Source organism: Cervus elaphus, chromosome 14 (genome assembly GCF_910594005.1).
Source record: "Cervus elaphus chromosome 14, mCerEla1.1, whole genome shotgun sequence".
Lineage (NCBI taxonomy): Eukaryota > Metazoa > Chordata > Mammalia > Artiodactyla > Cervidae > Cervus > Cervus elaphus.
In genome coordinates, this window is record NC_057828.1 from 79,838,146 (window position 1) to 79,849,917 (window position 11,772).

Consider the following 11,772-nt stretch of genomic DNA (forward strand, 5'->3'; position numbering starts at 1 on the left):
CCACCAGGCAGGCGCCTGGGCAGGGCCTAAAGCAACGCTGCTCCAAGAGGAGACTCAGGGCCGCAGAGGACTAACTGGAGTGACTTGCCCGTGGAAAGCACACCCGTGTGTGTCTCTGTACCGCCTGCCTTTCAGCTTCGAAGGCCGAGCAGGTGCAGAGTCTACACATCCCCGACTAAACAACCCCAAGTTGACACGACATCTTGTCCACAATGTAATGACCATCTGCATACATTTTGGTCTTGTTTGGGCAGTAATGTACTGGAATCTCTAATATTTAAAAATATTAAGCTTAATTCCTGATTACCATACAATAAATACTGACGGATGTATCGCACTCAGTAAGGGACAGCACACGCTCTCTCTCCCGCAGTGGCCGAATGCTGCGGTAGCGCCTCACATCACCGGATGGAGCAGGGGACGTGCCAGGTGCAAGCGCAGGCGGCCGTCCTCCGGGCTGCGCTGGCTACCAGTGTGACGGGGACCAAAACTAAGCGCAGCACTGACCGTCACCGTTTCCAACCTACAGGAGTAGGTTTGCCTCAGAGAGCCTCTGTGACAGCAGAACGCTCCATTTAGTCTTATTACAAAAGGCAACTTTGAGTAAGCAAAGTGCAACTACCAAAACATCTTTTTAAAAAAACTATTCCTAATTTAAAATCAAGTGATGCTATATTTTCTAACAGAAAAAAAAGACTAAAACTTACCTTATTTATGGATTAGTAAGTTTCAGCTAACCAAGACGTTTGATAGAAAAAAAATGACAGGAATCAACAGAATTTTTGCACTTCCAAAGTGCAAACTAAGTTTATGATTTCTTGGTTCTAATCAAATACCCAATAGTGATCATTTCTAAAAGATAATTCACTGACATGTTACTCTCGTCAGTGTTTAATTTTTACCTTCCAACAGGTATTTCTAGAAATGCACTGCAATTTTATCAAGTGAAAACTTTCAGTTTTCTTCAAAAAAATATCTTTAACTCACATTTTACCATCAGCCTGAACTGGTGCCTCCCAACACCTGCAGGTCCCCTGAAAGGTCTCAAGCGGCTCTTCTTGAAACACAGGCAGAAACCATACATGAAACAAAGAATTTCAAACACAGGTGAAGCTCAATTTTCTAGGCGTGTTGATCAGAAATGGGTTTTTTCCAAAGCCCAAGTCAAGCTGGGTTCAGGCAGTGGTTGCTCCCTCTTGACAGGCTAACCTTTCTTCCCTTGTCTTCAGAATCTCAAGAGCTCTGAACATATTAATCTTATTTATGGCTGAGCTACGTCCCCACCATCTGTTCTTGCTGGTATTTCATCAGAAAATTCTTTTTTTCTTTAAGGAATATATTCAGCCCTAGTAATTTGTGTTCTGAATATTTTGTTACAAAACATACAGTACATGGTGGGCAAGGAGTACTGAGAATAAATTTGATTACCTAAACAACTGTTTACACCTGGCTTTTAAACAAAACCATTAACTGAAACATGAAAGAAAATTGTACAGATATTTTAAATTTCTTTTCTCACATTTAGTTGCCAAGATTCCAACTGATATTTCAGTACTGAACATTTTTAACGAACAGTACTTTCAGGTCATTCAAAATGTTTTTGTATTTTAGTTCCAGATGGAATACTGGTTCAGCTGGGTGGACTGACTGAATATAATCCAGAGGGATCATTTCTTGTTAAATTATAAAACACGCATACAACCTGTCCTCCTTTTCACATGTGAATTACACTAGCATCATCAGCAAAAATACTATTATGTCATTAATAGTCCTCTCTTCTTGCCAAATGCCAATTTCAGAGGTTTAGTAAAACTCAAGAGTGAACAAAATGAAAAGCTGTAATTTTCTTATTCATTCTATCAGTCTTCTCTAGAAAATTTCCCCCAATCCTATTTTAATTTTGTCTCCATAATGCACTCCCGTGTCTCACCAGCAGGAACCCACGCCACTTACCACTGCTGCTCTTCTTCCCAAGCGGTCTCACTCAGCCCTCCAGGGCCCCTCAGCGACATGACTGGAGCAAACGCCCTCTAACACCCATCTCCTGGATCCCACTCCCCTCTTGCCTTTACACTACAGTCCTTCCTTCCTTTTCAAAGATGAATCTGCCATAACAGTTCTAATACTCTGAACATGTTACACTCTGTTCAACATTTATAGGTTTTTTATATTCACATAAATCCTTACGTTTATGTGAAAATAGGTTTTTTATATTCACATAAATCCTCACTCAGAGTAAACTATGTTAAATCTAGTCATAGCCTGATTATTTTCCTTACTAAAAATTAAGCAATTTAAAACGTTAGCGAGAAATGGGCTCAGATTTTTCTGAACTTTAAAAGATCAGCTAAATTACCAACACCTCTAAGAAAAACACACAGCTAACTATTCCAAATGTGACTGAATATAGAAACACCTACAATATCTTAGTGAACTTCATTAAAAACAAGCTCAACGTCTGTAACTTCTGCAGGACTGTCTCCCAAATCCAGAGGAATAAAATTCCACAGTAACTTACTTTACAAACACCACAGCCCTTAACAGTATTAACCCGATTTTAAGACGTTCACTGAAGGTCTACCTATAGCAAAAGTGGAAAGTAGTACAAGATCCAGGCTTCTTTAATGTAATCACTAACAGGCACTTGTATTGTTTGGGCCACTAAGTAAAAGAGGGCACCTTCAGAAGGGATTTTTCAGTCCTACTCTCAAGGTCAAGGTCGTCTACCAGAGACCCAGAAGGATACCCATTTACAGCTCTCACTACCCTCCATAAAGATGGAACTCTCAAATGTTTGCACTTGGCTTTCTTGCAGAGAAGAGCCTAGTTTATGCACAACCAAACATAAAACAGTTACACTGCTGATTCTGTCATTCGATTTTGCAACCCACTCTTTAAAGAAAAAAAAACAATCTAAAATATCACTTTCAGACTCAAAAAAATCTGCATCCCCAAAATCAAAATTAAAACTTTAGCTCCCAACTAAAATTAACTTTCCAATAGATAATGCTTATAAAACAAGATTCTTATTCAAACGAGAAAGAACGGATGAGCCATCACAAGTTAAAATTAAACATTTTGCAATGCAAACCTTAAAAAATAATTATTAATTAGGGAGTTCCCAACTTTTTATAATCACACTTTTACACTGTCATAACCAAGTATGCCTTTATACACTGTACTTGTCATTTTTTCTTTGTGGGTCAGGAAGGGAGACTCAAAGCTTTTGTCTTAACTCCTAAATTCTGTGCATATTCACTTCATCGCATGTAACAGTAATTTTGACTCCAATCGTTTTGATGAGAAAGTCACTTAAAACTCTCACCAACCAATGGAAGCTATGTGATTTTGAGTTACTAAAGAAAAGATAACAATACATAAACACAAAGATCAGCCATCTTTTTCCTAGTTGGGAATGTAAACAGAAGTTCACCACGGTTGTCTGTTATTTATTAATTGCTCCACAATGAACTTCAGTTCATACCAAAGTACCCAAGGAAGCCTGAACTGAAAAATCACAAAAGAACTGCGTTTTCCCATCACAGATCTTCTTTACCCCTCTGATCACTTACTCTCCAGGACCCCTGACAGTATTGGGCTGTTCTACACTCCCTATTTCCCCTTCAAATCCTGATCCTTCTCTCCTCCATTCTAAGAGACACCTACCTCTCTCCCTGAACACACCACCTCTGCCTGCTTCTCCAAAACAGGCAGCACATTTTCCCCTGTGGAGTATAAGGTCCAAATCATTACATTTTTCTGTGGCTATTTATCTACATTTCCCAAGAGATACCTATTTCAACACAAAACATGATTTACAAGGCTTTTATCTTGCACAGTGTATTTCAACCCAGCTAGTCACTCAGGCTACCTGAGGTACAGGCTTCATGTTATTAAAAACTCACAATTATTCCTTCCAGACAAACAGGCTGTGGGCTTTCATTCTGGCCGATACACTTATGCGGGAAGCAACTTCCGTGCAAGTGAAGAACCACAGTAGTTGACTGTAGTTATTATGCGCTGTTAACACATTTCTTTGTTGATGGAAAAGACTAAACTATTGTCAAGCCTAGCATCTCAATGGTACTTATTATCAGATAAGAAACTGCAAAGAATTATAAATTCTATTCATTATTTGACCAGCTTATCATAAAACTCTATGGCTTTATGTAACCTGAATGTATTCCATAAATGCTAAGTAACAGATAAAGAAATTTTAATACTGAAAACCACTGTTCCATGAATTTTTAAGTTCACATATTGACTATGTTATTTATACAACAAAAGTTCAATGTTTAAACAGCCTTCTAAAGAAACGATCCTTAACCTGAATTTTTTTTTAACATTACCAGGTTTTGGTGGCGGGCAGTTCTTGTGAGCTTATAGATGGACTTGTAAATTTTCATGTGCAAATATATTTCTGCTAATGCAGGGGGTGGGGAGACATTCATTCTATAATGAGCTGCCCAGAGTCCATGACCCTAGAAATGCAATGCAACTCTTCCCAAAGGTTCACAGAGAATTTAAATAGAATCTGCTTAAGTTACACTCACAGTCAATACTTTCTGAAAAAGCAAAAGAGGTAAAAAACAAAGCAGAGATAATCTGAAAAATGCAAGCCCTCTTTATGGTAACAATGTCTTTTAAAACTATATAATCGCAGACAATTTGGGGGCGTTTTTAGATTTTTTTTTTTTTTTTTTGGATCAAGGGTTAAGGACCTAAGAATTCCCAAATGCTGCCTTCATGCTAATGTGCATTTTAAGTAATAAATTAAGGACAAAGAAAAATAACAAGTGAAACTAAAACAACACTGTTGCTCAAAATCTATGAGAACCCCTTTATCAGACTGTAGAAGGTACAGCAGACTGGCAGACCATCTCAGACCTGTCCTCGTGAACACCAGACGGACATTTGTGGGCCACAACCGCACCACCTCACACAACGCGAGACTGCTAACAGAGCGGACAAAAGAGCCTTGCATCACATTTCCAGAAATGAAATCCTGTCATTACGTGTCACAGAACACAGAGACCATAAAGCTGTGAAAATGACAGTCTTCAGATGCAGTTAACGCTAAAAATGTAACTCTTTAGTCCAGAAGTGAAATCTTTTCTGAGGGAAATTCTCCAGTTCAGCAAGAACTTAGGAATTCGGAAGCTAAGAACTGTGTGTGTCCTCACGAGGCTGGACTGCTCTGTCACCCAGTTCAGGCTTAAATGCTACTAATGACAGGTAACTACAGAATGTCAGACACCAGAGATGAACCAAAAGTTCTGCCTCTCATCTCATTAGTGTAACACAGAAAAACTATGTGAGGTAGAAGTATTTGTAAACTCCAATTTTTAAAAAAACTTTAAAAAATTGTACAGATTTTTCTCCCCATTTTTTTTGTTTTCACTACCCTACAAATCACTAACAGGCAACTGACAAAACATGGTATACTTTATCTTGAATTCACAGCAGCAAAATCCAAATTCAAAGCATAGTTCCCTACTTCATAACCTAATACGTGAGGAGTAAAAACCTTAATTTTGAAATTACCATATTCAGATACAGACATTCCATGCAAAGGATAAAGAGGGGGGAGGGTCAGTAGATGAACAAAATTAATGCTAAGGTTATGTTAAGGTTAATCTAGAACAGAGAAAAAAGTCACCGGTACAGAGAAATCACGAGTTGGATTTTAACAAAGAATCAGTGAGATTTGACTTAGTGCTCTTGATCAAGAAAATGACCAAATCTAGGGAATAATCTTGGCAAAGAGAAAACAAATTTACTTTCCCTAATTAAACGGCTCCACAAGTAGGTAGTCTCTCTACAGAGAAATCCACATTTATGCTTAACACAAATATATAATTTCTCTACATAGTATCATATACAAAAAAAGCAAAGCCTCAAAGACCTATTCTACGCTCTGAATTTCAAAGCATAATTTTTTCACAGATTTTACACACACCTACATTTTTCCCCTTTATCTTTAAAACTTAACATACTTTCAAAACCTTTTCTGCATCCTCAGTATTTACATGTCTTGGCTCCCTCCCTCTAATATCTATACTCACAACTTTTTGAAACACTGTTAAACTATAACAATCTGTTTTCTTCCCTACTAAAAATGCTCAGGGCCACTTTTGTGTCATACTGTTCTTTTATTACAATCTTCTGGAGGTAAAAAGAATGCACCTAGAACCCGAAGATACTGGAATCTGATTTAAAGCGAAACCTCAATAAATAATCTCTCTGGAATAATATTTGGGATGGCTAACCACATTTCCATAAAACATGTTCTAACTTCCATACTATTAAGTTTCTATTCTTGCATATGCCTCAAATTGAAGAAAATATTCAACCAATTTTCAAATAAAATAAAACCTAGAAACATGAAACACTCAAGTTAAAAACACACAGACATAAAATTCCAGTCCCTAAACTGCACATGAATATTTTATGAAATGTATTTAAAAGAAAAACCTGAAAAATGTGACTGGATATTAAGTGATATCTCCTTTCTTCAATTTTGTGATTAACAGGTCTTTTATTGGTAGTAAACTAGAGCAAACAATCAGAATAGTACATATGCAGTATTCAGTACACACAATAAAAGTTAAAGGAATTCAAAACCTGTATAAAACAAAACACTGGAGAAAAAAATCATACAGCTCAAGAGATACAGTGGGAAAGGTCCTCTCCATCCTGTGATTACAGCTTGTACTCTGTACCCAACAGAACTTATGCACTTACCAAAATAATACAGACTTTTTAGTACTGAGTGTATTTAAGAGGATTAAACACATTTTCTAAGAATCCTGCAATGACAAATAAGTGACCCTTTCGCTGGTAATGCAGACCTTTAAAAGAGGAAAAGTGGGGATAGGAAATTAACTATTTTGTAACCATTTTAAATAATTTCTCATTTTCCAAACACTGCTTTCATAACAGAAGTGTTTTACACTTGCACAATATTAATTACTTTATTATACATGGAAGCCTGTGGTAGGCTGATTACACAATAAGACTGCAAACAACCAGTGGTACTTTTCTGACGTCAGAAGAGTACATAAGACTGAAACATCACCAAAAGTACATAAAAAACTCATCAGCATAAACATCAAAGTACATTAAAAATATAATCAGGAAAAAAATACAATTGCTAAAAAGTGGTTCAGAGCAGAGCCACTGTCTACCAGTGGCTTCAAATGGCAATTAGCGTTCAAAGCAAGTTTGGATGACTTTACAGGACCCTTCTACAATACTGACTAACGCACCCTTTTAACATGTACATTACACAGGCTGCAACTTCACAAAGAGGCGCTGATGTCGTCTGTTACCAAAGGAGATACTCTTGACCCTCACATCGGCTCGTCACCAGTTGGAATTACCACCTTATTAATATCCACAGCTCTGAGTATGTGGGGCTTTATTATACATGGACATCTGTGTGGGTTGTTTTTTAAAAGGGGGGAGGGGCATGTTTGACCTATTGTTTGGTGTTTGGATGCCATAAAGCATAGGAAATGCACGACGATTCATGCATTGGAATGTGAATCATTCTAAAATTGAAACTGTTCAGACAGGGAGAAGAGGGAACCAGGAAGGCCCAGAACTCTTAAGAGAGGACAGGTTAAGAACCAAAATAACATAAACTCCCCCAGAAGTGTGGGTGACACGTAATAACACAGACAGAGAACAATGTTTTTAGGCCATGTATAAATACCACACACCCCAAACCTCAAAGAATTATGTAATTCCAACTTGGGTTCTAATACTGGAACCAACCAACCACATGGGTTTTAATACTGTGCTCATCAGCTCTGGATGGAGTCACAGCCTTCTTACAGCTGGGGTAAGGAGAGGGTGCTTTTTTTTTTCCTTCTCTTATTAAAGCTATCATTCCAGGCTTTGATCAAAGATCCAAGAATATTTGTTCTACCAGGCTGGAATGAATGTGGTTTGGAAGATCAGAGTACATTTAAAAGCTGCAACAAAATATAGGTAGCCAACATCTCAGAATTTTGGATCAGCCCAGATGGAGACAGCAAATTGAAATGTTTTCGATCCCTTAAATGATGAAACGTATATCACATCAGCCCAGATAGAGCAATTTGAAATGTTTTCGATCCCTTACTTATGTGATGAAATGTATTATCATACTATCTGTAAATTGGATATTCCATTACAGTGATAACGTACAGAATTCCCATGCGTTATTACACTTTCCTGAGAGTAAAGCAATTAGAATAACCTTAATCCTAGCAACAAAGTTTTTTTTTTGTGGATTTTTTTGTTTTGTTTTGTTTTTTTGTAAGATTTTTTTTTTTTTTTTTGCATTTAAAACTTTTGGGCTATTCCCTGACAATCTATACATGTAAATTTGATTGCTAAACATTGTCACTTCGAATGTCAAACTATTTTAATCTATTGATTTTGATTAAAAATCATAATACAAACAGAGCTAAAATCACGCTAACAAAATAAACTAAATATGAAAAGTTGCATTGAAAGGGCATTACATTATTCTTAATAGGATCGTGTAGAAACATTCCAATGGCAGTGTTCTCAAAATAAAACAAAATTACATTAGAAGACCTCCAGCCTGGTCACTCCTGGGACCTTACCTGTAACTCTGGCTGGTGGGGGTCTTTACTCTGGTACTACATGGCTCACTAACATCAGACATCATGTTTGTATACCCTGAGAAATCTGACACTGAAGTCCTTGCTCTATGGTCCACTTCTCCATTAGAGTTAGTGATAAAGGTCATTGGCACCCTGCTGCCCGACTTGAACTGAGAACCAAACGCTTGTGCGAAGTTCTCAATCTGGTACGTTGTTCTAGGCTCTACGTCTTTCTGAGGATCTATCTGGCTAGCTAACTCCTGAGATGGAATCTGAAAGCTTGTTGAGGACTCTAAGTTTTTCTGTTGTTCCTTCTGGCTAGTCAGTTTCTGAGATGAGGACTGGAAGGCTGACGACGTCTCTAAATTCTTCTGAGAATCTATCAGGTCGTCCAGCTCCTGGGAAGGTGTCAACTGCTGATGTGTGGCATCCAAAGCGGATAAATAAAGACCTGGCTGAGACCCAAACAACATCCCAAAAGGAGGCTTTGGCAATGAAGATGGCAACACTGAGGTAACAGACTGGCCGAAACCACACTCCAAAGGAGATGTAGTGTATATCTGTTTTTCTGGGAATAAAGTGTGGTTGTGGAGAGGTGAAGACAGGCTGACAAACTGGAAACCGTGTCCCAGAGTAAAACCTGCATTCGTGGATTTTTCAAAAGCCTGTTGGAGGTATTTGGAGTATTCTTGCAACATGGTCGCCTTGTCATTTGAAGGAGTTTGGGTGCCGGGGCTCAAATTTTCCTCTTGAACCAGTTCCGAGTGTTCTCCTGAGGCGTGCAGATCCACTCGTGGTTCCGCTATGCTGAAGGGGTCCTCCTTCTGGCTCTCCGACTTGTTGGAGTACTGATCCAAAATACTCTGTAAAACCTCGTCAGGAATTCCTGACTTGTCATGACAAGACTTAATCTCCGCGTTCAGGGCGGAGGAGTCAATAAGGGACAACGGGGCCTCACTGTCCAGAACACCGACGCCGGCGGACTGGATGACGGACTGCTGGGACACCATGTGCCCCACGTTCACGGAGAAGGCACTGTTGCTGCTGGCGGTGGGTAGGTATCTTCTTTTCTTTGAGAACTGCATGGCGTCGTCGTAATTACTGCTTATCTGACCTTGTTTGCCACCTGTACTCTGGAGGAGACTAATAGTCTCCACGCTACTGTTTGACACCATGCCAAGGGAGCCGCTGGGTTTCCCAGACAAGGACTTCTGCCCAACCAGGTCTGGTAACGGTGACACAAAATTCAGGTAGTTTTTATCTGTACTCTTCCTGCTTCCTTTCTTGAAGATCAGTTTTGGCACCCTCTTCTGGAGTTCGTCTATGCCAGGGCCAACGATGCCTCCACTGGAAGACACAGTAGGCATCTCTACGGAGTAACTCTGCATGTTTATACTGTTGGACAGGTGGGGTTCATTCGCTTTCCCCGTCTTGGGCTCCTTGCTCTCAACGGCGAGGCTCTTGGACTTCGCTTTTCTCCTCGAAGAACTGGTATTTCCCTGAGACAACACAGCCAGGCTACCCACGCTGCCGTGGCTGCCGGAGGACCCAGGCTCCGCGCCGGGCGCCCCCTTGCCCAGGGCCTCCCCGCACGTGCGCCTGTGCTTCAGCAGCCGGTCAGTCCTGGAGAAGTACTGCTGGCAAGTGTCGCATCTGTATGGCTTTTCTCCGCTGTGCGTGCGCTTGTGCCTCTCCATGTGGTACTTCTGGATGAACTTCATGCTGCACTGGTCGCAACCGAAGGGCTTCTCGCGGCTGTGGATCTTCTCGTGCCGCTGCAGTAGGTACTTCTGGATGAAGCCCATGCTGCACTGGCCGCACTGGAAGGGCCGCTCGCCCGTGTGGATGAGGACGTGCCGGCGCAGGTGGTAGGAGCTGCGGAACGCCGCGCTGCAGTGGTCGCAGACGTGGGGCTTCTGGCTCGGGGACAGCACGGCGCCCTCCCCGTCCCCCGCCGGCGGCGGCTTGGAAGAGGCGCCCGGCTTCCTCTTGGCTTTGATTCCCTGAGATTCTGGCTTTGGCCTCTTGGCCTTCTTGACGCTCGCGTCCGGCTTGGGCTCCTCGGGGCCGCGGGGGTCGTCAGTCCGGCCGAGCAGCACGTCGCGCGGGTGCGGGTGCGGGTGCGCCTGCGGGGCGGGCGGCGGCGGGTGCAGGGCGCTCAGGTCCTGGATGACGCCCGCGCCGCCCCCGTCCCCACCGCCCAGCCCCTGCGCCCGCTCGTCGGCCCCCGCGAACAGCCCCCCGTAGTGGGGGTGGGGGGCGCCAGGCGGCTCGTCGGGGTCGGCCGGCTTCTCCTGCTTGATGCTGACCAGCGACTGCAGGAAGCCCCAGGAGGTCCTCTGCGCCGGGAAGGCCGCGCCGGGCGCCGCCGGCTCCTTCTTGAAAGTCACGTCCGGGGCGGGCGCCGGGGGGGGCTCGGCGGCCGGGGCCGCGGCCGGGGCGGCGGCCAGCACGCACTGCGGGGGAGGGGCGGCCGCGCCCGCCGGCCGCGCGAAGCTGGCGACCGGGGGCAGCCGGTGGTTGAACATCACCATGCCCGGCGGGAAGCTGGGCTCCATCTCCGCCCGCCCGCCGCTACCCGCGCCGCCGCCGCCGCCGCTCAGGAACGCGCTGCCGACTTTCATGCCCCGGAGCAGGCCTGGCTGAGGAGAGGAGAGAGGAGTGGGCCGGCCGCCGGCCGCGGCGCCCCCGCCCGCCCGCCGCCGCCCGCGCCCGCGCGCCCGCCCGCCCGCCGCCGCCGCCGCCCGCGCCCGCGCCCCGCACTTACGGGTCCCGCCGCCGCCGCCGCCGCCGCAGCCGCCGCCGCCTCCGGTTAATAAAAATAACGCCGTCCTCTCCACAATGGAATTAAAAGCCTGCGCGGCACTGCGCAGCCGCGGCGCGGAGCCTGCCGGGAGCTCGGCGACCCGGCCCGAGGGCCGCGGCGCCGGCCAACGCGCCTGCGCGGCGGCTTCCGCCCGGCCGCCTGTCAATCACACGGGCGGTTGGGCGGAGGGAGCCCCCCGGGAGGGGAGGCCCGGGGCGGCCGGGCGCGATTGGTGCGGCCGCGCGCGCCGGGCGGGCTGCGGGCTGTGCGGCTGCGCGGCGGCGGCGGAAGGCCGGAGGGGACGCGAGGCTGCGCACGGCGGGGTCGGCCTCTCCTGTCTCTACGGCT

General features: G+C 44.1%; 1 protein-coding gene across 2 annotated transcripts; it reads right to left on the reverse strand.

Moving 5' to 3' along the window:
- Positions 1-6,513: 6,513 nt before the first annotated feature.
- On the reverse strand, positions 6,514-11,512 carry ZNF281 (zinc finger protein 281). Of its 2 annotated transcripts, none has more exons than XM_043923634.1 (2): positions 11,386-11,512; positions 6,514-11,256 (listed from the first exon to the last, which is right to left on the reverse strand). In XM_043923634.1, the coding sequence occupies exon 2, from the start codon at positions 11,240-11,242 to the stop codon at positions 8,615-8,617; it is 2,628 nt and encodes an 875-aa protein (XP_043779569.1). In that variant the 5' UTR covers positions 11,243-11,256; positions 11,386-11,512; the 3' UTR covers positions 6,514-8,614. The 2 variants fall into 2 exon arrangements, with proteins under 2 accessions (XP_043779569.1, XP_043779568.1); XM_043923633.1 differs by having other exon boundaries at positions 6,514-11,260; positions 11,386-11,511.
- Between the last annotated feature and the right edge of the window lie 260 nt (positions 11,513-11,772).

Coding starts and splice junctions, on each gene's coding strand:
- ZNF281 (XM_043923634.1), bottom strand. CDS start 11,242: ATGAAAGTCGGCAGCGCGTTCCTGAGCGGCGGCGGCGGCGGCGCGGGT.